Below are 24,647 nucleotides of genomic sequence, written 5' to 3' on the forward strand. Positions count from 1 at the left end.
ATCAGAGGTCACGACACACAAGATCCACCTCATTCGAAACAAACGTAATTGTTAAACTCTGAAATTTTAAGTAAATGTTAATTTCTGCAACATTTGGCCATCTAATTGTAATCCAAATCCTGTTAAGAGACTGAATTAATTTTGTAAGGGCAGGAGTCAATCAATGAATTTATTTAGTTATTTATTTGCATTCAGGAGGCATAGATGCAACAAGAAAGACAAAGAGGAGTCTATGGCCAACATAAACACATGGGTTAGAGACAAACACAAAAACAAACAAAAAAAAAAGACTGATCCCTCCGTTCTAAAGAGAACCTCACTAGGATAACACCTCCAATAAACACACACACACACACACCTCTATATAAAAGAGCTCTGTAATATTGGATAGAGATAAAGATATATTTCAGAAAGTCTTTAAAAGGACTAAGATGTGCTTGTATAAGATTTCAGAGCACTGACAAGAAAATAATCGTTCAAAAGAATCATTCTTCAGCTCACCCAAACATCATATGCAGTTCACTTAAAGATTCAACAAAGCACACTAGCTTGACATCATTTTTAAAATGTGATTTTTAATTCTGTACATGTAATAAATGTGATGACAAGGTATTCAGTGTTGATTGCTTTTAAGGTCACAATTCCGCATGTGCTTGACGTCGCTCGCTTGGAAAAAACAGTTAGAAATGGTCAGTTTCTAATGAGTCCCGCACTCCACTCTCAGCACAGACTTCCATTGCACAGATTAATATCCTAGAGCACAGAGACTCCACCTGTTCAAAACCATAAACCTTCACACAGATTTAGAACATAATATTAAATCATAACTGATACATGATGATCAAGCACATGTAATATACAGGTTACTAACAGACCATACAGTAAAGAAAGAAAGAAAAAAAAAAGAAAAAAAAAAAAGAATTTAAATGGAAACTCAATGAATGCCAGAATGCTTCTGTAATGTATGCCCAATTACTGAACCATCTGAAGGGCCTTGAAAACTCCCATCCCCCCCTGAGAGGCTCATCTGAAATTCAACTCCCTGTCCGGGCATCCGTAGGGATCCATATTCCTCATCAGGATGCAGAAATGACACTAACGTATCAGTTTTAGGCGTATCTGCTACTTATGGAGGATGAGGGTGATGGCAAGGAGAAAATAAGCATACAGATAATATTCGCTCAGGCTCTTGAACAGCTTTCCCTCTTTTTTTTAAAGATAAGTTGATGCATAGACTTTTGTTACAAATGTTTTCTCAGAGTAAAAGACATTTTGAACGATTAACAGCACACTTCACACTCCCGCAGAGTCTATTAGGTTTATCGCACACATTAAAAAGGTGAAAATTACAAAAATTAGACAAGATAAACAGAATAACGGATGAAAAATGAAAGACAGGATCAGTAAGGCCAAGGTTGAGAGAGATAAATGAAAAGGGAAACAGAACTTACGCAGAAAAAAATACAAATAATTGGGTAGACATGAATCTATCTTGTTCTAAAACATCTTTCGATTCATAGTGGAATAAGATGAGGGTATTCCGGGTATTCATTTCACTGTATTCTGAGTAAGTCTAAATTAATTTCTAGATTAATGTGGTTATTCTTCTGTCCCTCTGTACCTAGAGGCCATTAATCAGTGCTAGTGTTTCTCACAGAACACCCAGTACAATCAACATCGAAGTTCACAGTCAAACACACTCTAAAACCAGGTAGCTGTTCTGAAGATGTTCGTTTAACAAAGCAGTTTAAGCTCTAACTGAGGCATCACAACCTGATCCCAGATCAGCTGGAGATGTAACAACAGCATATCTCCTTCCCTATCACACACGCGCACACAGAGTCTCATGAACCTGCCATCAAAAGAGAGGAGGAGAAAGTCGGGTCAAAACTCCCACCACTAAAACCAAAAGAACACCGTAATCTGACCAAGCAACATTTCCTTTACAGGGTGGCTTCTTCCTCAAGAGTCAGGGTGGATGAGATTATACTTGAGGAAGAGAAGATGATGGGCAAAGGGATTTTATTATGTTAAATAAAAAGTTAAAGCGCTTCTGAGTACAGAGCCAAGGGAGGAGGAGGAGGAGGGTGGACCCAATGCTTCTAGCTCAGGAGCTGACGAATCTCCTTGTGCATGTGACACAGGAAGTCCACGTAAGAGGCCCCACCATTGTTGCTCTTATCCTCCACCAGGAAGTGCTTGAAGATCAGCTCCAGCTTGTCTTCCTGTTTCACCACCATGAGCTGAAAGACAACAAAAATCCCGTAAGTAATCTTATGGAGGAAAGAACATAGTAGCAGTTCCTACTACAAAGTAGCAAAATTACAAACATAAATTATAATATGAAGTAAAAAAAGAAAAAAGAAAAAGAAAAAAAGTCAAACAACAATTACTATTCTCCAGAACCCACCCATTAAAATAAATGGTAACACTTAAGTTTAGAGTCCAATTCTCACTATTAACTAGTTGCTTATTATCATGCATATTACTAGTATATTGGCTGTTTATTAGTACTTATAAAGCACATATTAATGCCTTATTCTGCATGACCATATTATCCCTCAATCCTACCCAATACATAAACTTAGCTACCTTACTAACTATTAATAAGCAGTAATTAGGAGTTCATCAAGGCAAAAGTTGTAGTTAATAGTTATTTAATAGCAGTGTTGGGGGTAACGCATTACTAGTTACTTGAAAAAAGTAATCTAATTACGCAACTCAAGTTACTTGTAAAGTAACATTACTTTTAAATTTACAACAAAATATTTGTATTAATTAGTTAATTTTTCCCCATTTATTGACTGACAGCTCTCCTGCCCCCATGTTGAACACTGTAAGTGCAGAGGCATTGTGTGTAAACATGGCGGTTACTGTAGTTCTAGACTAAATGTGGGCATTTACTCATCTCAATTGCACAAAAACAGATTCAGTATTCATGAAAATAAATAAAACAGTGAAATGCAATCTCAGAATATTGCACAAACCTGCAATAATTAAATATATTAAACAAATACGCTTCATGTATTTAATCTCACTTTATTAACCAATGTCTTTGCTGTTGACCTTTGATGATCGAATTCAACCATACTAATAAGCAAAAATGACTTTAGATAAACATCACATTTGTGATTAGCCTGAAGTTTATTCATTTCACTTTTGGTGTGAAAGGGCCTTTACATTTGCCACTTTTTTGCTGTTATTAAAAAACAAGCAAGCAAGCCCAGCAAGGTGAGGAAAAAGTAATGCAAAAGTAATGTAACGCATTACTTTCCATAAAAAGTAACTAAGTAATGCAATTAGTTATTTTTTTTTAGGGAGTAAAGTAATATTGTAATGCATTACTTTTAAAAGTAACTTTCCTCAACACTGGTTATGCCCTGTGGCTATGTGGTCCAGAAAGAGTCAGATTAATGTCATGGACAGTGTGAATGCAAGCTAGGTTCTTTTTCCATGCTTAGTTCCTTTTTTTTTTTTTTTTTTGGTCTAAATATGGTTCTTTTAAGGAGGACTCAAGTGTAAAAACACCCTACAATCATGAGTGACCCTTGCTCCCCCGGTAGTGAAGAATAATCACAGATGAACATTAATCTGGACTGAAAACTACTCCCTTTTCCCCCTTAGTCAAGGTCATGCATAATTCCTGGATTATCTTGCCTTCATATTCCTCATGCTCATCTCATTTTGCTAATAATTGTATTGTACTTAAGTAAAAAAAAAAAAAAAAAGAGATCTAAGCTTTCAGAGAAGTAAACAATCTTTTCAGCTGTCCGAATCACAAAAATCTGCAAAAGCATAATATCAAGCCCTGTGACGTATTTACCTTCATGTATCGTGAGCGCTGTGCCCTGACGGACTCGATAATCTCCCTCAGTCTCTTTGAAAAAGGATTATCCAAAGCCGGCAGAGAGGTCTAAACCAGCAAAACACACAATAAAAATTGCCAATGTTCACATAATCTCATAAAATTTAGCATGCAAAAATAGTTCAAGTATCTTGGGTAAAGTTTTATGTGTGCTTATAAAAACCAAATGATTTATGGACAGTATGCATGCATTTTATTTTATTTTAAAAATAGCATTTATAAAGGGTCGTACCATGTTGGGGTCTATCTGGCTGAAGGCAGGTGTGCCAAAGATGTTCTGAAGCAGCTCCTGCTGGGCATTGACCCCCACCCAAAGGAAAATGTTCAGTCCATTCTCTAACAGGTACACTCCTCCCCTAGACAGTCTCTCCTCCGAGTCTCTCACTGCCACAGGCAGAGACATGCTCTCAACATCCAGCTGTTGCTGTAGAGAAACCGGGAATGTAACCATCACAGCTCAATTACAATATCAGATGGGGTGATATTACTGTATCTGTCTCTCACCAGCGGAAGCAGCCGAGGGTAGAAGAACACATGGCTCTCGGCCACATCCATAGCGCTGACCAGCTGTCTCAGGTAGGCACGGTCATCCAGGGAGACGTCCGCCCCAGGCTGCAGAATGTCACTCTTCAACACACAGTTCAGATACACGGGCAGCAGCTTCATACATTCTGGTAAAATCAACTGTACAGAGACAAATAGATAGAAAATATCAATACAATGTAGGATAACAGAATTACTGATATATGGGCTGGTTAAAATTCATCATTTATCTTGTTTAACACATTTATTTTGTCATCATTTGCTATATCCAGCAAAGTAAACTATCAGATACAAGGGTGATTCTCACAAAACTATTTCCTGCAAGCTTTTTTTTCCAAGGTAAATTTAGGTGTCTTTTCCAAAAAAAGGACACTTGAAGACTCCAGAAAGACACCAAATGATATAAAGAGTCCATATAATTCATAGATTTATGCATACCAAAGCACCCATGAAAAAAAAAAAAAAATACAGAAAAAAAATTTGTACCGTATGTATACAATGCAACAACAGAGCTTCTTTACATTTTAGACAAGTCAAGTTGAGATACCGAACAGGACCACATGGAGATGTCAAAAAAAAAAAAAAAAAAAAAAAAAAAAAAAAAAACCTAAACCAACCGCCATGACCTGACTGCATATACCTACTATAGTACACGGATACATTCAGAATTACTAAACAAAGCAACATACACATGACAGATAAAAACATTATCCTCAATGTGTGTGAAAATGTACTGAATGCACTGAAATGTGTCTGTGTATAAATACAATGTGTGATCAGTGCATCAAGATGGTTTGCTTGCGCATCAATAAAACGGACTTGCGCATGCTTGCTGTACGACTCTTGTATGTCACCGCAATCGTCTTTACCTTGATAACAATCCGCATCCATCAAAACTTTACTAGCGAGACACTGGTTTGCTTTATCCTGCCGAGAAACGAAGTTTGTGTATGATCTGGCCATACAGCAGTGGGATGTTTTGTCGTTCTGTTCAGTCTATATTTCACACAGCACGACACGTGAGGGCTCGAGCTCTTCAGAATAAATAATTCACGGAAAACTGGCCTTGAGTCACTGTTATCTCTGCCATCCCTGATATAATAAGCCTGGTTTTCTTTACTGTTTTGGACTGATTGTTTGAATAATTTCACTTACTGGATAATTGGACTGAAAACTTCCCCAGAGTTTAGCGGCTTAAAATAATCTGATCGCAAACAGAGAAGCGATAAAGGGTAGAATAGAAATTTTCGACTACCAGGGTTACAGGTGTTTGTGCCATTGTAGATGCTCAGTGTGATAAACTCCTGATTCCCAAAATCATGTAACTGCGTAACGTAAATTACATTAATGATGCAATTTCATGTGCTTTAGTCATTTATTTGGGTTCAATTATTTTAATGCGTTAAGGATTTTGAATTAATCACGTGTTAATGTTTTAACGTTAATAGCCCTAATACAGCGTTTGAAATGAACACCCACCAAATGCGGGTGAAAACTGTAACGCATATCAACACTAGCCAATTTGGCGAATTATGATTCATAAATTACGTTCTATAACTTTTGCATTGCTATCAGAGCCCTTCCCCTAAAAGGAGCCTCAAACATTAGCAAAACAACACGTAAAGAGGGACGCACACTAAGAGAATTGCCGCGCAGCACCACAACTTTATAATTTCAGCACATTGTTTTCTATGATTGTACGCACACTGGCGGCGCCGAACTACCACTCCGGCTGTTCAAAATCATTGTCATTCACATAGTTTTCCATTAAAATACAACGATTTTGGACAAATATATGTACAAACTGACTTCACCCTAGGAGATTGTGTATTTTTCAGTAACAGGTTTGTTTTTGTGGCTTAAATAAATATGCTTCATAGAGAAATAATATAGATTGCACTTTATCTTTCTGTTTGCGATGTTTTTACAAATACCTTAATTCAAACTCACTGACACCACTTTGTTCATTCTTGAAGAGAACTTTTGCCTGTATTGTGATTAGATTCCGTTTTAAACTCCCGCCTTGAACTTGAGAACGCGAGTACAGAAAGACGCCACCAGTGTGCGATAAACCTGCCTGTGAGATGTCCGCGGCACTGCGCTTCCCGTCTGCTGTGCTGCCAGAGCCCTAGGAGACAATTAAGAGGCTACTTTTTCCAGCCTTTTCTCATAAATGCTGCATGTCCAAGACTTTTGGGCAAAAAGCACCCTAGCGTCTTTATTATTACATGCAGGTAATTACAAGAGAAGTCATAGAGAATTTATCTTATTTTATTTGAATGGTATCCGCAAACAGTGATTGACTGTCATAAAGCTGAAAACAATACAATGATTCAGTATTAGATATAAGAGTAAATATATTTAAATCTTACCTGTGACTTAATCTGGTAATATTTCTGATATGATAATCTGGTTTATTTCTGATATTTTTGTTTTGTTATTTTGTTTATTTGGTTTTGGTGCTCAAGAAACATTTCTTATTGTTATCATTGTCATCATCAACAGTTCTGCTGCTTAATATTTTGTGGAAACCATGATAACACTTTTTTCAGGATTCTTTGATGAATAGAAAGATAAATGTTGTTCTTTTGATTTGAAACAAATCTTTACTGTCACTTTTGATCAATTTAATGCATCCTTGCTGAATTAAAATATAAATTTCTTTCAAAAAACAACAACAAAAAAATCTTAGTGACCCCAAAGTAGTAGTGTACAATACCGTTCTAAGGTTTGGGGTCTATTTAACGATGCATTCTGGAAAAACTGTTTATATGGTTAAAACGGTTTACACAAAAACATTAAGCAACACAGCTGTTTTTTAACATTGATAATACTAATATATGACTAATAAATGTTTCTTGAGCAGCAAATCAGCATATAAGAATAATTTCTGAAGGCTCATGTGACACTGAAGACTGGAATAATAATGCTAAAAATTGCTTTGCCATCACAGCAATAAATTACATTTTAAAATAAATTCAAATACACTGTAATAATATTTCTCAATATTACAGTTTTTACACTATTTTTGATCCAATACATGCAGCCTCTGTGAGCATAAGAGACTTCTTTCAAAAACATAAATCTTAACAACCCCAAACTTTTGAATGGTTCATTCTTCATTGTAGCACTTGTGGGTGGGTTTCTATAGTTACCTGCCCTGCTGAAGATGGACTGGCACAATTCTTGCGGTAACAGGCTAAGATCTGTGCACACTGATTCACCAGGCTGTCACGTACATTCTTGGTAGGACTGCTGAGTACACTCCGATATGCTGCAAACACATACAACAATATTTTCTTAAAACTCAAATCAGACGGTCTCAAAACACAATTTAAAAAAAAAAAAAAAAAGAAAAAAAAAAAAAAGGGACCTTTAAGAGTCTTAAAAGAAAATGACCTATATTATGATTAACTAGCATGTGGAATAATGCCCAACCGAGACACTAAATGCGTACGTGTTTATGGTTATGACAATCAATCACAACAATTTATTAATGACTTGCCCTTGCAGCCTAGTTTTATTAAATGATGTAGGTAGACTGGGGAGGGAGCTTTCCCTCTTTAAACAAACAAAAAAAAAGTTAAATAAAAATAAGATGAAAAAAAATTTAACAAAATAAAATAAAATCTTAAATTGGTATAGCAGTGGTGGCCCATAGAATACGACAGCCGGAAGCAGTGAGGTGGCATTGATCCAACTGGCGTGAGAGGATGTTTGTGGTTTCACTCACCATATTTGGCGAAGAAGTTGATGATTGTGTCAGTCTCACAGTTCCTGTATAGGTCTGCAAGCTGAGAGCAACAGTTCACTGCCATGTTATGGATCCGAAGCCGTCGCTGACCATTGCAGGTGGTGTACAGAACAGCACACTGAAGGGAGAGTGAAGAAAGAAAAAAAAGAAAAAAAAAAAAAAAAGAAGAGAAAGGTACAGACAAAAAGGTCAGCACAGTTGAGGTGATTAAATGTTGAGCTGACTGAATTCAGTGTAGCTGACACTTCACATATGTGTACAAGACTAGACACACACACACCTGCATTAGAGCTCCAGTTTCCTCACTGAGCTTGTCGTCATGTCTGAACTCCACGGTAACGGTCTTGTCACAGTCTAGTCCTGCCAGCTCTACATCTGTGGTGTTGCTCATGTAGAAGGAACCAAAGAAGTCGGTCGCCCGGATACCTGCCACAGCACCGCACACAAGTTCAACTTTACCTTTATGCCAGTACTTTCAATCAATGGTATAATGAATAAACAGGAAGTGGACGAAGGTCACATGGCTTTGTCTTTTATGTATTAAATATTTATAATAATATGTAATATCAAAATTGGGACCACAGAACAGTGACACAAACCAAATCATAAAATGATGCATTTATAAATTTGGGATTTTTAAAACGCTGTTTTTACTGTATTTCTGATGAAATAAATGCTGCGTTGGTAAGAATGAGAAAATTCACTGAAAAACTTTTTTTTTTTTTTTTTTTTTTAAATCACAGTGACCCCAAACTTTGGGACGGTAGTGTATAAATACATTGTGGTAGGTAAATGGCAGGATGAAGAAAAAAAAAAGAAAAAAAAAAGTAACATTTAAAATCTGATGTACAGAGCTGTATATTCACCTGTGCTGGTGCGGACCCTCATCACTGCATCAAAGCCCACCTGCTTCTGCACATCTCTCCTCAGGTCATTGAGGAAACGCTCCTGGTCAGTCGAAGCCTGAAACAAACCAGAGTGTGTATTATCATAATGCATGTTGTTATTGGTTAAGGAAATTTTCCTGATCAGCTCATGTATAGTAATGATGACTAGGTGGTATAGTTTTCTCTTACCTGGAAGTAGGTGTATTTGTAGATGGATCCGCCTGTTGAAGTGGGGACCACCCCTAATGTTGCTACATCAACATACTGGTTGGGAAAGAGGAAAAGGTCCACACAGCAACCCTGTGCCACACACTCCTTGGCTAAGGTGTTGTAAAAACTAACTTGTGGCTGGAATAATGACTGCAAAAGAAATAGAAGGAACTTCAGGATGTGTCGAATGGACAGGGCCTTTCTAAAAACGTCCATATAAATACCACATTTAAAAAACTCCTGTTATAATGTTCCCATTGTAATGAATATAATGAGCAGTAGAGATTTGAGAGGAAAAGGTCATGGTACCTTCTCTTTATCAGTGCCCACTAGTTTCTTATCCTCTCTGTTCTTCAGTTTGCCTGGAGCCTCAGCGATGGGAAGAGACGAGTGGAAAACAAAGAGCTTTCCAGCACAGTCTGCAGCCTAGATAACAAAACAGAAATGTCATTATAAATGAACATTTCCACTCAGGGTGGACATGAAATACTCAAACCAAAACACAAACAAACAAAAAAGTTCTTCCATGAATAACACTACACTTTTCAGAAATGCTCTATTTAACATCTCGAAAAGGTACAAGGCTGAAATCTTTTTGAATCACAATGAGTTGCGGGAATCATTTACATTCATATGATGATGTACACTCACTGAGGACTATGAAACTTGTGCTAATGCAATAAGATCACATACCTTGAGCGCTTCCAGCCCAGCCTGAATAACAGGCCCAAATACAGTCTCAGTTTCCCGCGTGTCTGCAAACATCTCAGGGATCTGATCCAACAAACTGGGGGCAACAAATATTTTTATAATCAATGCACTTTGATGGTCAAAAATTCAGGTTTCCAAGCCTTTAATGTGCAAATTATTATTATTATTATTTTTTTTTTTTTTTGAAAGAAACTGATACTTTTATTTAGCAAGGATGCATTCAATTGATCACAAGTGACAGTAAAGACAAATTTTACAAACTATTTTTATTTCAAAAAAATGTTGCAATTTTTAACTTTCTATTCTTCAAAGAATGTATCACAGTTTCCACAAAAACATTAAGCAGCATGTTTTCAACATTGTTAATAATAAGAAATGTTTTTTGATCACCAAATCGGAATCGTGAGACTGAAAGCCAGAGTAATGGCTGATAAAATTCAGCTTTGCCATCACAGGAATAAATTACATTTAAAAATATATTAAAACAGAAAAGTTATTTTAAATTGCAGTAACATTACATAATATTACTGTTTTTACCGTATGTTGATCAAATAAATACAGCCTTTGTGAGCACAAGATGTCTTTCAAAATATCTTACCAACACCAAAATTTTGAATGGTAGTGTACAAAAACCAAAGCCTACCTCTCAATAACCACCCTGGACTCTGAGACATTGACCAGAAATCCATCCAGTAGGGGCACAAACATGTCAGCCACATCTGACACAACCATCATCTGTGGCTGGGCAAGGGAGGCCTTCACATTATAGAAATGAAGCACTTTATTGTAGGTGACAAAGCCAACTCGAATGTTTGATTCCACATCAGGATTCTGTCTGCAGGAACAATAAATAGGCAATGTCAAAATCATACTATTAATTGTACATGCAAAAACACTTTGAACAGATTTCTGTAATTGTTCTTGATGGTTCAAACTGCTTCTTGTTTGAACTCTCACCTGGGCAAGTAATCCAACAATGTCTTCAGCTCCTGGCATACGATTCCTACCATGCCATTCTTCACAGCATTGTAGGACACGTCAATCAGGAAGATGAAGGCTGGCGGTTGAGGAAACTTGTTGTTCTGTTAATAATTAATATGTAAATAAGCAATCTCACACGTATCAGCACAGATTGTAGTGGCATGATTGGATATACTGTACTTATACTGTACCTTACAGTAGTCCACAGTAGCCATAAACTCATAACTGCCCATTGAGAGCTCCGGTCGGTCGTAGCAGTCCACCCTCTTCCCTGTGTGATCCAGATGCTGGAAGTAATGGGGAGGCACTAGAAGAGTGAAAGAAGAACAAAAAAAATGAAAACATTAGATATTGATTAGGATGAATTCAACATGATAAACGTGTTACTGGAGCATGACTAACCCTCGGTGACACAGCTGCAGAAGCCACACTGGAAACGACGGCCACCTTCAATAAACTGCATGAACGGGCACATATAGGCCTTACAGCGATTACAGCGGATGGGGCCACTTTCTCCATGATCTACGAGATATGGCGGTGTCTGCCAGTAAAAAGGAATGACGTCATTACCTACAGGACCTTTTGCAATCATTTTAAAGGCAAACAACAATATTCAGAGAATGTGGCACTTTACCTCATCTGGAGGCAGAGTGGCCAGGGGTTTAATGACAGCAGCCAGGGGCACCTGGGACTGTTTGGCCATGTCGGAATTGCAGGGCACGTTGTAGGCTGTACAACGGATGTAGCGTGGACTCGCATTTCCTATAAAGCGATGAATATTATGCATATTTAATTAAGACCTGTAACATCATGGAATAAAGCCTACTTATGCTAAAAAAAAAAAATTATGCAGTATAAAGAATTTAGTAAGCATATTAAAGCTAGTTTTCCATTCCAATTCTCTATTCTTACCTTGATCTCTAACTTGGAATTTGGTGGTGACAAGAGGTGGGGCTTGACCTCTGACCCCTGTTGTAAAAGGTTCACTTCCCTTGTTTGCTTTGTCATCCTCGATAACCTGAATCTGAGAGAACAAACACCAGCCTAAGAAAGAGTGACACACCTTTATTCATGAACAAACACAACACACCCTGACCTTTCACCTGATAAAACCTCTTTATGCCCATTTAAATCTAATCCAAACAGGATCAGTAAGTTTAAATGTTTAGCACCACATCTAATCATCTAAACCAGATTAAAGGAATATTCAAGGTTGAATAAGTTATGCTTCATCAACTGTACCCGATACATGCTCTCTCAATCAGTTTGGCTCTAATATTACTGAACAGTCCTGAACAGTCATTTTTTAAACTTCCGGTTCCGTCGATCTGAAGTCACATTTTTTTTTATTGTTAAATGCCTGAAATAAGGTCTGTGGTTAACACAAACCCACTTATGGAGAGTAAAAGTTGTTCTTATTAGTTATTTTATGATGGGAAAAAAAGTGTAAGAAACAAACTTTTGTTGGACACAGAGCTTCTTTTCTGCAATAATCCAAAAGCCAATGGAAAAGATTTTTGATCTGAGTAACTTCCGTGTTGGCCAACAAAATTATGTCAACCCTGCTGCTCTATTACTGCCCTCTTGTCATCCCACAGATGCCATCGATAGACCCTGAGTAGCATCTTACCCAGAATATTCCTTTAAATGATGGGTCATGTTTACATTAGAGACAGCCTTTTAAACCATAAATAAGAACATGCCAGTCATGCACACACCGTCACTATATAGCATGCAGGAGTGTTGATAGGAATGGTTTTGGGTGGGTACCAATGACTGCTCTAAACATTATAAAATATAAGTCAATTATCCACAATCATTCAAAGAACTTATTGATTTAAATGGATAGTCATTATTCACTTCCTTTCATGTCATTACAAACCTGTATGACTTTCATTCTTCTGTGGAAAACAAAAGACTACATTTTGAAGAAAGTTGGGAACAAAACCATTGACTTACATAGTATGGATGGGCGGGGAAAAAAAAAAAAAAAAAAGAAATTCTCAAAATATCTTCTTTTATATTGCTCAGAAGAAAGTAAGTCATAGTTTTGGAACAACATGAAGGCGAGTAAATGATGACCAGTCTCATTTTTGGGTGAACTATTGCTTTAAGTTCATGTTATACGGATGTTATAGAGGTGTGTCCATCTCAATAAGGAAGTTGGTCTGGTGCACTGAGCTATTATGTCAGCACCATAATAAGAACAGAGAATAAAATATTCATCTAGATAGAGTCACTGGCATCCCTATGAGTAAGGAACAGAGAAATCGGGATACAGTATAACAACACAGAACAGCATAGAGACACGAGGCACTTACTGGACTGGGGATTGCGTCTGGGTCTATTCTATGTCTTGTTTTCTGCACAGGCGGCATGTCAGAGGCTTGCTTTACATTTTAACAATTTAGTCAGCAAATTATAAGAGAGGAGAGGGATAGAGAGAGAAGCCAAAACAAAAGAAAAAGAGAGAGAGCAGAGAAGAGAAGATAAACAGAAGTGTAACCACAGTTACAGTTCCTCTGTTTTTTTTCCAGGCCTAGAATTACTGATGATTAATCACACTGTTTAGCAGGCAGTATAAGAGGCATGTGTGCAGTTATTGCAAGGCGGCACGTGCAGAATTTTAAAGCCTTGAAAAATCTATGAATCTGGATGTTATTGTTACTTATAGCCGCCATAGTGCATGCACATCAGACACAGGAGACTCCAGAGCGAAGCCTTTCTTAACACAAGCACATCACACACCTATATACATAGATATTCTTTATTACATACTGAGGGCATGTCTGTGTGTATATGAGGAAGTGAGTGAGTGAGTATTCAAGTGCATTAGTACTGAAAATGATGGCTCAATATATTAAAAACCAAGGCTCTAAACCAGTTCAAGGAACAAAACGAAAATCGGAAAACAAACAGAATTTTAACAGGAACATAAATAAAAATGGAAACGAAAAATTGCCATTAACCAGTTAACAACATTATTTTATTGTTGTGTTTAATATTTTAATTTGGCAGTAAACAAATCATGAATTCAAAAAGTAATGAGTGAAATACCCGCGCTCAGTTGTGAAGTCATAATAGGTAAGATGCAATGTCAATGCACTGGCACATATAAGGCCTATATGCGAAACTTAATTAACAGATTAACAAAATTAAACAAACACACAGTGCTGAGTTTCGGTTAATTTTTGTAATGCACTCCATAAACAAGTTCAAGGAAAGGAAACAGATGGCAGAAAGCAGCATCCTGTTTGTTTTCTCTATTTTACAAAAGGGTACACAAATAAAATAGACCCTTAACAGTTTCGAATGATGTATTTTCTGTATGACCATAAATGGAGTATGTTAAGTTGATTCCACTGTTATAAGGAAAAAATTCAAGTGATTGCGCAGGCGCCTCACACACACAACATATTGTAGCATTGCTAACTTGACATCTCAGCGTGTTCATTATTAAAATAAAACGGTCGACCAAATATATAAAAAGTTACACTGCTCAATTTAAATAGTCCGTAATACAATCTGTGCCATTCAGTGTGACCACCGCCCAACTGTGGTGTTATGCCAAGCACATTTTTGCATGTCAAGGATGCTGTTTTACGACGTTATTGGATACCAGACCAAGACTCTCTTTGTGTTATTTGAGTGAAGAAAACGCTGTACTATTATTAAATTAAATGCAAAAAAAGTCAAAATATTATATATTTTTACTTTATATATATTTTAATATTATATATGTATTATATATAAAAAAAATATTATATATATATATATATATATATTAACCCCTATTTTTTTCTAAACAAACCATTTTCGAAACAATGTTACAGACGGAATGCATGAACAAAAATGTTAAAATACAGATTGATTTTTTTCTTCTGTTTTTAAACCCTGTTAAAAACACACTTGTGGTATTAACACAGTGGATGTGTGGTGGACAGTGATTTTGTGGTATTTGTGCTGTTCATACCGGGCTTGGAATAGAATCAGGATCAAGCCTCTTCGGGGCAGGTGGTGCTGGGGCAGGTGCAGCAGATGGCGCTCCATAATTTGGCTGCCCAGAATACGGTCCTGAATAGCCAGGCTGAGGACCTCTGACCTGCCCGAAAGCACCTGGTAGGGAAAAAATATATCATAGGCAAATCGATTGACAAAAATCAAAGTCTTGTGAATTAATTAGGGTTGTTAAAGGGTTAGTTCACCCAAAAATAAAAATCTGTATTTGTTCCAAACCTGTATAGCTTCCTTAAATACACTGACATGCAACTGTCACAGATGATTACCGAAAACTTTAATAGTTTTTAACTAGCAACACTGATGCGCACCGTTTTGCTGAGGAGGATATCCCTGCATTCCTGGCTGTGGTGGTGGCCCTGACAGGGAAGCATTGGTAGGACTAGGTGGCATGCCATGTTGTGAAGGGGGTACATGATTAGCCTGTGACATTGGAGGCCCTTGCGATGCCATTGGAGGCCCTTGCGATGCCATTGGAGGCCCTTGCGATGCCATTGGAGGCCCCTGCGATGCCATTGGAGGCCCCTGCATTCCAGCAAGGGGAGGCCTTGGTTGTGCACCAACTTGTGGTGGAAACCCAGTAGCGTTTGGAGGTGGACCTGAGTGATAAGGTGAGGGTTGGGAAACTGGTGGTTGGGGTGGCATGACCCCTGGGAACTGAGATGGAGTCGAGGTGGGTGGTGGCCCTCCAGGGAAAGAGGAGGGCTGGGAGGTGGGAAGCAGAGGTCTTTGGAAAGAGGGCTGTGTTGGAGGAAGTGGGCCTCCATATGACTGGGTGGGACCCGGAGGCAGGGCTGTGGAAAAAGGAGGCTGAGAGACAGGCGGAACTTGAGGGAAGGACTGTTGAGAAACAGGTGGTGGGGCTTGGGGCTGAGTGGGGCCAGTGGAGGAGAAAGGCTGCTGGGCAGGAGGTGGAACTCTGTAGTAGGACTGAGGGGGAGCCTGAGCCATAGCTTCAGTAGGCAGAGGCTGTGTGGGAGCAGTGGAGGCGAGTGGAAAAGTGGGAGGAGCTGCAGGTGTGTAGGCAGCGGAGATAGGAGCCTGGGATACGGAGGGAGGGGCTAGAAAATAGAAAGAACAAATTGTTGATCACAGCAATGCTCTAGATTCTTTTATGATGTTAAAGTTTAAAAAAAAAAATGTATTTACCATAGCCTGGGCCTGCAGGGGATGGCGCAGTGGAGCCAACCTGCATGCTGGCCATCTGATTGGTCATCTGCTGCATGCTGACAGGTGGAGCTTCAAACTGCTGGCCGTATGGGGGCTGAGGACCAGAGAGATTCACCGCAGCTGGAGTGTAAGTTTGAGACACTGGAGGCCTGAACAAGCAATTAAAGTAAGATCAAAGTAAGACCAATGTAAGACAGGACAATGCAGAGAAACCATGAAAAAATAACTCAATTTGCATTCATTAAGCATTGAAGGGAGATTATTAATAACCCATTTTTTAATGTCAGCCACAAAACTGAAGAGGTAACACATAAGCCAAATATAAATCGATAAGAGGGAAAGAGTGAAGGAACATGGTTATGTGCTGATATGTCAGGTCACTGACCTCTGTGGTGGAGCACCCATCGGAGGTGGTCCATTTTGAGTTTCTCCTTGCCCAAACTGAGAATAGTTCTGGGCACCTGAGACAGGTGGTGCCCCTGAAGTGGGGGGTCCTCTCATACCTTTAAGAGGACAGACAATAAATAATTAAACAGTTTATTGTTCCAGTAACACACTTTTGATTTCAAACTTTTATGATTATCTGTCAGCAGAACAAAACAAAAGGCATTTAATGTAAGCAAATTAACAGCCTAGAATATAGAGACTTGTTTGCTTTTACACTTTAGTCCTTTTTCTTTCTCTCTCTCTCTCTTGTGACATTATTGTAAATAAATAGCTGTAAAAATGCAGGACCTAAACTAAGCAGGGGACAGGAAAAAAATTATTATAGGCCAGAAGTGGACCGAGATTTTCAGGCTATCATTCTTAAAGATCAACCTAATCCATGTATTATGTTGCAGTTGATTACAATATCACCAGCCAACTGTGTGCAAACTAATTTTGTTTAGACTCAAAGCCAATTTTTACTTGCATTTGGTACCAGTGTCAGTTTTGGACTCTGTATACAAGCATTACAAATATACAAAAGCAGTCAACTATGAGACTGTTGTAAAAAAAGAAAATTAGTGGGAAAAAGGTGATGTAAACATCAACAGGCAGGCAGAATGTCTGCCTTTCCACGGCAGAGTTTTTACTGCATCCTGCTGTTTCCATTGCCACAGGTGAAGCAGGGCCCAGCCGTCCTGCACAAATCGCAGGGAATAGAGAAGAGGACAGGCTGCTAAGCAGAATTAAACCAGTTACCTAGGTCAAGAGGAGAGGAGGAGGACAGGTCAGAGACTAAGTTTGTTGCGAGAGTCTTAGAGGGAAAGCTTGCATAAGGAGAATATCCTGCAATACAAGAAAGAGAGAGAAGTAAAAAATGGGAATGAAATGTGAAAACAGGAGACAGGTAAAAAGAGGAAGCTGGGAGGGAGAAATCAGACTGTCACTTTCTTCTTCGTTTGTTTGGCACTCTGAACAAGCACAGCTGACAGATGATACATCTAAGAGATTGAACTTAAGGCCCTTTTAAATGATAATAACCTGTCATAAACATTTTCTGAATCATTCACAATAATTTTGTACTTTCACCCCCTTACCTTGCGGTGGACCTTGTTGGTAGGCAGAACCTGGCCCATTGTAAGGTGCGTACTGAGCTGGATATCCCGATGGCGCGTGGCCGCCCCCATAGCCAGGTTGGGGGTAGCCCTGATACCCAGGCTGAGGCTGCCCGTAAGGAGAGGCCATGTGAGGTTGCTGGTTGACATTCATTCTCAGTTCATCCCTAACTCTGAAGACAGGGCAGAAAACAGGGGAAAAAAAGATAAGAAGAAAGTGAGTGAGTAAATCTATATTTATGAGGTACTGCTGTGAGAAGTGCTTAAGAGGTCTTGTTAGCCGCTCTGATGCTTTCAGGGGTCTAAAGACATGTGCGACTGGACTGCTGGCACAGCAAAACTCCCGACTAATCATTTAAGCTCAGACCATTGCAGCAAATGTTGACATAAAAGAGAAATTTGCCAGAAAAGCTCTTTCGCTCTTCAAGCCGGAAAAGCTTTGAGATTTCTAAAAGCAAGCAACACAAGGAAGTTGATGAGCAAACAAATAACATTTCACTTTAATTTTAAGAATCAGAATCAAAATGATTCATTTATGATGGCAAATCCCATTTCAGCATAGACCTCACCCTTGTTTAAAGTGAAATATGATTTATTCAGTATACGAGAGGGAAAATGTACACCTCGTCTATTGTATTATACGGTCAAATCATGAAGGAATTAATGAAGGCCCTTAATATAAAGATTCACAACTCTATTATCTTGCATAATGTGTGATTTCTTAATGAAAATGTTACAACAGGATTTGAATTATCCAAGGGGAATTGACTGGATCATGTAAAATGGGTATTGCAGATCAGAATAGAACCAGATGTAAATGAAAGCTTGCAGTGGAAAATGGAGGACTACATGGAGGTGGAGGTCAAGTTCATCCTGAAGATGACTTCAACATCATTAATTTTATTAATGTTAACAGGAATGAAACTACAGCATTAATGATTGGCAAGAGTTTAGAAAGGTTTAGAAAAGTAGCCTGAAATGTCCAAATAGTTATTTGGATATTAGTTAGAATTAATTAACTGCCCACATGGCCTAGTAAATAAAGCCAGCCAAATAAGAAAAAATGTTTCAGAACTGAACAAGTTATTTCATTGTGATGAATAAAATTGTTTTAGAATAAACAAATAAATAAAAGAAAATGCATTAAAAAATTAAAGAGGTTCCATTTTGATTTCATGTCAACTTTAAACTATGCCTGAAAAACCTTGAATTGAACCTTGATCATTTTAAACCTCTGTATTAGGCATAACACTTTTTAATAAGACTGATGATGATGGTACTCAACAAAAACATTACCTATATTCAAAGAAAGCACACCCTAATAGCATTCACAGAGCATAGCAGACTTCTGACGGCAATGCGTTCCACACCCATCCCAAACATCTGAGAAAAACTCACTAGTGTACAATCTAAAAGTTTACTGGAGTAAGTTCTGAAACTGCTTATATAATAGTGTTTAATAGCGTATCCCACATATCAATTTCACAAACAGAAACACAAGCAGATTGGAGTGGACTCAAATGACAAAATTAGTGCTAGCACACTTGATTTCTTAATAGCAGATGTTACGATGACTTCAAAATGCATATGGAAAATAGATTCAACAGCTATTATGAAATATCTAGATCTAAATTTAAGATTTCAAAGCATCTTCTATAAAAATACTGTTCCTCTGGTTTCTAGCATGTAACAGCTGAGAAGCTTTAGCACAACAGCCTTGAATAATGTTGAATAATTCAAGGCAATGGATACCGTAATAGTATACAGTAACCCATGTGTGAGGACTTTCAAAGATAAACATGCTCATTTTCCATCTATCTGTCTGAAATGAAATGACAGGCCTGCTGCATGACCTGAATATACTCAGAGTTGTGTACAAGATCACAACATGGGTGACAACAACGTTACGTAAAGGGAAACCAGCATACATGGAAATTCAAGTTTGAGACTCAAACTTGATTCACAAGTCTCTTGACCTAAGCAACTGGTTTCATGACCTAAGGATTAAAGTCAATGATGATCAAACAAGCAAGCTGCCTCTAAAAATTTGAAATGAAGAAAGAGATATAGTTGTCAATAAAGCGGCGTGGTCTATAGTAAAATATAGACATGTACATTTCTCAGGTTCCCATTAATTTACTATGGGGAACACTAAACGAAATTTCCTTTTTAATGGGTATTCACAGAAAACTTGCATAAAAGATGTTTAGTTTAAGTGAACATTGCTTTCTTGACAATTTAAGGAAAAGAAAATGATGTATTTTACTCTGCGTCAGAGACGCGAACGTGTCTGGAAACCAGTGCCGTGCTTTCACTTTCATACACACAAATTTGGAAAATATAAAAAAATAGAGTGAGACATGGGCATGTTACACAAATAAGAAAAAAAAAAAACAATTAAACTAAAAATACATTAATGACAAAATATTAATATTATCTATCTACTCTAAGTAGAAAGAAATGTCAAACAAGAAGTTGAGAAACAAAATCATAACATACAAATCAAACAGATGCTTTACAGCACCAACACGTGTGCTATTAAAAAGTGAATAACATACTATTAACTGGGCCATTAAGTTACATTACACACGTTAAGCTTTAATAAATAACTGTATTTTAAAATCACTAATTTGCGTGTGAGAACATTAAATCCACTCACTCTCTCACCTCTTGCTAAGCTAATTTGGGATGTTTATCGTTGCTGGTTATTAAAACACAATCAGGAAATGACCCACTGAGTCTGCCAACACGTATCTCACCTCAATAAACCCTTATATCGTATGAATTACAGGAAAATGTGTCACTTTAATGTATTAAATATAAACAAAACTCATAAATGACTCGACGCTGCGGCTCGCGCTGAATGTGCTAAGCTAAGCTAGCAGTGACAGGGAAATAAATAACCAAATAAAAGAAAAAATATCTAGCGCCATCTGACAGCTCACCTCATAAACAGCTTGATGGGTTAACGAACGAGTCGTCGGGACGCCGTTCCGGTTCTAAACGCCGGTAAACGCGATAAGGCTGCCGTTCTTTCACGGAAAGAGAGCAGAGAGACAGACGTTTAATCCCTTCCTCACGCGCACCGGAAGAATTGAGTCTATATGCCACGTCCACATCCGGCCATGATGAAGTAGTAGTTGATGATGTTGGAGGACATTTAACGTTCGCTTTTTGTACAAATAAAAATGTGGCATATAAGAAGTCTTTTTACAGAATTATCAGTAGCTTGATTGCTAGCTGACCTAAAAGATAAGGCTCGGTGAATTAGTCTATAGCATACTTTTATTTTGCACTGTAAGTACTAAATGTAAACAGTAAATATATGTGGGATATTTGCATTACTGAGCAAACCTAACGGCCTTTGAAACACCTTTAATAATGTAAAAATTTCGACGTAATAATAATAATAATAATAATTAATAAACAAGATATTTCTATGGGGCTTTTATTTTGAAGTACACAACTTCCGGTAGGCAGGGTTGCTGTTTTCTTCCACACAGCTCAGACTTCATGTTGCTGTTATGGACTGACAGATATACGAGGCCTGTGGAATTACCATTTTCTAAGTCTTAGAAACACCACCTCTGTCTGGACAGATAGTGGCGGGGATGCGTCATCGACATGGGAAATCTTTTCGGGAAAAAGAAAGCAACTCGTGTGACCGAGCATGACAGAGCTGTGCTGGTGTGTTAGACAACTGCTAACTGGCTAATAATTCAGATGAGAGAAGTTAATATATATTTTATATTATATATAAATATATATATTATATAATATATTTTTTTATTATATTATATTATACATTTTATACATATATATATATATATTTTATATATATAAAATGGTGGGTATCACCACCAAGGATCCGTGTTGATGCTGACTGACAACTGGATCCCAAAAATGAAAGTGCAGTTTATGTTGTATTAACGTATATAGAAAACGGCTCTGCTATAGAATCATTACTGTACTTCTTGTCTCTTTTTCGCTTTCACTTAATTTTTCTATATTATTATGTGTGTGTGAGCAGCAACTGAAGCAACAGAGAGATAAACTGAAGCAGTATCAGAAGAGAATAACGCTTCAGCTGGACAAAGAGCGAGAGCTGGCCAAACAGTTATTGAAAGATGGAAAGAAAGAGTGAGTGTGATCATGTCTCTCCTCGTGTTACTCGCAGAACTAGGAGGTCTAGTTTTCTGAAACAAGCTGAATCTCCCCCATAATATTTTGTGTTTGTTTGTTCAGGAAAGCACTCCTACTCCTTAAGAAGAAACGCTACCAGGATCAGTTACTGGAGAAAACAGAAAATCAGATAAGCAACCTGGAGCGGATGGTAAATAAAACAGATGTTATGATACGTGTTAACATGGTTGCACATTTTTCTGTATTCTTTTTTTAGCTTGTCTGCCATTATTCACACATATCTCAATCAGCCCTATTTTGTTTTACAGGTACAAGATATTGAATTTGCACAAATAGAGATGAAAGTCATTGAAGGACTGAAAGTTGGCAATGATTGCCTGAAGAAAATGCATGAGGTACATAATGAGAATTAATGTTATTCTTGGTCATGCTCAGTACAATGTACTAGTGAATTTAGCTTGTACAGTCATATCTCTACTCTTTTTTTTTTTTTTTCTCTCTAACCAGATGCTGTCCATAGAGGAAGTGGAGAGGATCATGGATGAAACACACGATTCCATTGAGTATCAGAAGGTACATTTTACTTTGCACAGTAAAACTTGTAAGACTAGTCTAAGCAGTTTATACAACCGGCCACAGTAAAATTCATAAGACCCTTTATGAGAATATATTCAGATATACGGTGGGGTCCAAAGAGAAAAATGCTTCCCTTATGCATGTTTTCATTATTAATTATATTGTCAGCATAACAATTTGAGTAGAAAACTGAATGTATTTGGAACTATCTGTTAAAAGTGTTCACGATCAATGTCACACATTTAATAATTTGTACATTTCATTTGTGACCTATTAATGTTATTTTTTCAGTTCACGTAAAAACTGTTTACATATTTCTTAATCCTAACACTTCCAGATTTAGATGGAAAAAGTCTTCTACTGTGGGGATGTCAGTTGGCTTTGTATTTTTTTAACAGATTTCTCTTCAGATTGTTGTGTGCAACATAATGATCTTTTACTGATCGTTATTTGAACACATGCCAGAGAAATATTTCGACTGACATCCACTTTGTCAAAATGAAAAGAAAAAAAAAAAGTCTAAAGATGAGCAGCTATTAAAAAGGCTATAATGATCTGCTCTACTCTACACCACATGTGCTACATCCTCAAATCTATAAGAACTGAGAGGCAGCTGGATCTCTTGTGTGCTTGTTGCTGTTTAAATCTCCTGTGCATGATGTAAAAGTGTTTTTTCCTCATTCCTGGTTTTCTGTTTGTGTGTGTCCGCAGCAAATTGATGATATGCTGGCAGGATCTCTGACCCAGGAGGATGAGGACGCTGTGCTAGCCGAGCTGGAGGCCATCACTCAGGTGTGTACATGAACACACTCTGACAGCCCTTGTTACTGATGTTGTGTCAGCTGATGTGTTTTCATCTACCTTATACATTTCCTGTGTGTGCTCAGGGAGATGCTGACCTTGAACTTCCTGAGGTGCCTGAAGAAGAACTACCAGAGGTTCCAGAGCAAGAGCCAGGTCTGTGTTTTCTTCTCTGTTGTTTCTGTAGTAAATACTATGCATACAGTGCACAGTATGCAAATGCTTAGAAAACATTTTTGTGATGTTTCAGTGCGGGAGAAGGAGAGGGCGAAAAAGAAACCAGAGCGAGAGATGGTGGCAGTGTAAATACAGATCTGTCCACCTGCCATCTGTCGTACCTCCATGTCTGCTCTCGAGCTGTCCCACTGGAGACCCCAAGGGCTCATCCCAAACAAAACTCTGGGGAGTGATTGACAGTCCTCCCCCCTCATACATGTTGAAGACCCTACATCAATGCCATTTTTTAAACTGTATATACACAGTATACTGTATCCCATTTAGTTTAGTAAGATGATCATTCTGAAGATCACTCTTAACAGTGCCTGGTCTTTCTAATCACCCTATGGTTTTGTCTAATCTTTCAATTATATATCAAAGGCATATCATGTCTAAGCCTGTTACTTTTTAATGCATGCTTCACTGTTATTATAACAGACCGTGTTAAAAAAAAGATTCCCAAACTTTAGTACTCCATGTTTTGTCACAAAGAACATAAAATTGAAGCGTTTTCATTATGAGCATAAACTTGTACAAACTTTTCACTGTGCCGTAAGATGTCATTAAAAACTACAACTATGACAAGGCTGGCTTCAAAAATAGTAAAAAACTGATTTATAGATAGATAAACATGCTTGAGGGAAAATGCAGGTATAATACAGCAGAAATGTCAAAACCACTTCTGTTTAGAAACATTGCATAATGCTGTACACACAGTGTTTTGTTTTTATGAAGTATACATGCATTAGACACAAGGACATGATGAATACAAGCAAAACTAATCACATTATCCTTTTTGTTTATATCTAGCACTGAATTACTTTAACTCAAGTTCTTTTTAGGTTTTATCTCATTTTCCCATGTTAGCACTACTATTACTGTACTGTGAATTTACTGTTCATTAAGTACATTAGTTTATAGTCTGTCTTTCTCGTTTCATTTTGTAATTCTGCAACAATAAATTTTATGTAATCATTTTTCATCACTGTTGTGCCTGCAGGAAAAGGCATGTATACGTAGCAGCCACTAGGCAGCAGTATAATGCAAGCTATGTTTGATACAAGTCTGGCAGTTTGGCAGAAACATGGCTTGCTTTTACTGCGGGTAGTTATCATGCATTTGTCCAAAGATATATCTTATAGATATATCTTAATTATAGAAATATAAATACACAAATGAGATGTATATATCTTCTTATATACACTACCACTTAAAATTTTGGGGGTGGTAAT

At 37.6% G+C, this 24,647-nt stretch overlaps 2 protein-coding genes across 7 annotated transcripts; one reads left to right on the top strand and one right to left on the bottom strand.

The window, feature by feature from the left end:
* Positions 1–555: 555 nt before the first annotated feature.
* On the bottom strand, positions 556–20,933 carry sec24c (SEC24 homolog C, COPII coat complex component). 6 transcript variants are annotated; one of them, XM_051915601.1, is made up of 26 exons: positions 20,625–20,933; positions 17,662–17,852; positions 17,324–17,410; positions 16,524–16,641; positions 16,118–16,287; positions 15,280–16,029; positions 14,925–15,067; positions 13,273–13,341; positions 11,864–11,975; positions 11,586–11,713; positions 11,354–11,492; positions 11,143–11,258; positions 10,928–11,052; positions 10,614–10,805; positions 9,953–10,046; positions 9,569–9,685; positions 9,239–9,409; positions 9,029–9,125; positions 8,443–8,588; positions 8,142–8,280; positions 7,564–7,682; positions 6,486–6,536; positions 4,370–4,549; positions 4,098–4,289; positions 3,824–3,913; positions 556–2,243 (listed from the first exon to the last, which is right to left on the bottom strand). In XM_051915601.1, exons 1-26 carry the CDS (start codon positions 20,627–20,629, stop codon positions 2,103–2,105), a joined length of 3,882 nt encoding a protein of 1,293 aa, XP_051771561.1. In that variant the 5' UTR covers positions 20,630–20,933; the 3' UTR covers positions 556–2,102. The 6 variants fall into 6 exon arrangements, with proteins under 6 accessions (XP_051771561.1, XP_051771564.1, XP_051771563.1 ...); XM_051915604.1 differs by lacking the exon at positions 17,324–17,410; XM_051915603.1 differs by lacking the exon at positions 13,273–13,341.
* Positions 20,934–21,144: 211 nt separating this feature from the next.
* On the top strand, positions 21,145–24,395 carry chmp6b (charged multivesicular body protein 6b). Its single transcript, XM_051915674.1, has 8 exons — positions 21,145–21,366; positions 21,710–21,819; positions 21,925–22,012; positions 22,131–22,217; positions 22,330–22,395; positions 23,110–23,190; positions 23,286–23,355; positions 23,450–24,395. The coding sequence occupies exons 1-8, from the start codon at positions 21,304–21,306 to the stop codon at positions 23,503–23,505; spliced, it is 621 nt and encodes a 206-aa protein (XP_051771634.1). The 5' UTR covers positions 21,145–21,303; the 3' UTR covers positions 23,506–24,395.
* Positions 24,396–24,647: the final 252 nt, after the last annotated feature.

This window comes from Ctenopharyngodon idella, chromosome 12 (genome assembly GCF_019924925.1).
Source record: "Ctenopharyngodon idella isolate HZGC_01 chromosome 12, HZGC01, whole genome shotgun sequence".
Lineage (NCBI taxonomy): Eukaryota > Metazoa > Chordata > Actinopteri > Cypriniformes > Xenocyprididae > Ctenopharyngodon > Ctenopharyngodon idella.

Excerpts from the sequence above, each read along its gene's own strand:
- sec24c (XM_051915601.1), bottom strand. Across the intron at positions 11,976-13,272 it reads CAGACGCAATCCCCAGTCCA|ATTCAGGTTATCGAGGATGA; the intron begins GTAAGTGCCTCG and ends TTGTTCTCTCAG. Across the intron at positions 4,550-6,485 it reads GTGCCGCGGACATCTCACAG|TTGATTTTACCAGAATGTAT; the intron begins GCAGGTTTATCG and ends GTCTCTGTACAG.
- chmp6b (XM_051915674.1), top strand. The coding sequence starts at position 21,304 with ATGGGAAATCTTTTCGGGAAAAAGAAAGCAACTCGTGTGACCGAGCAT. Across the intron at positions 21,820-21,924 it reads TTGAAAGATGGAAAGAAAGA|GAAAGCACTCCTACTCCTTA; the intron begins GTGAGTGTGATC and ends TTGTTTGTTCAG. Across the intron at positions 23,356-23,449 it reads GGTTCCAGAGCAAGAGCCAG|TGCGGGAGAAGGAGAGGGCG; the intron begins GTCTGTGTTTTC and ends GTGATGTTTCAG.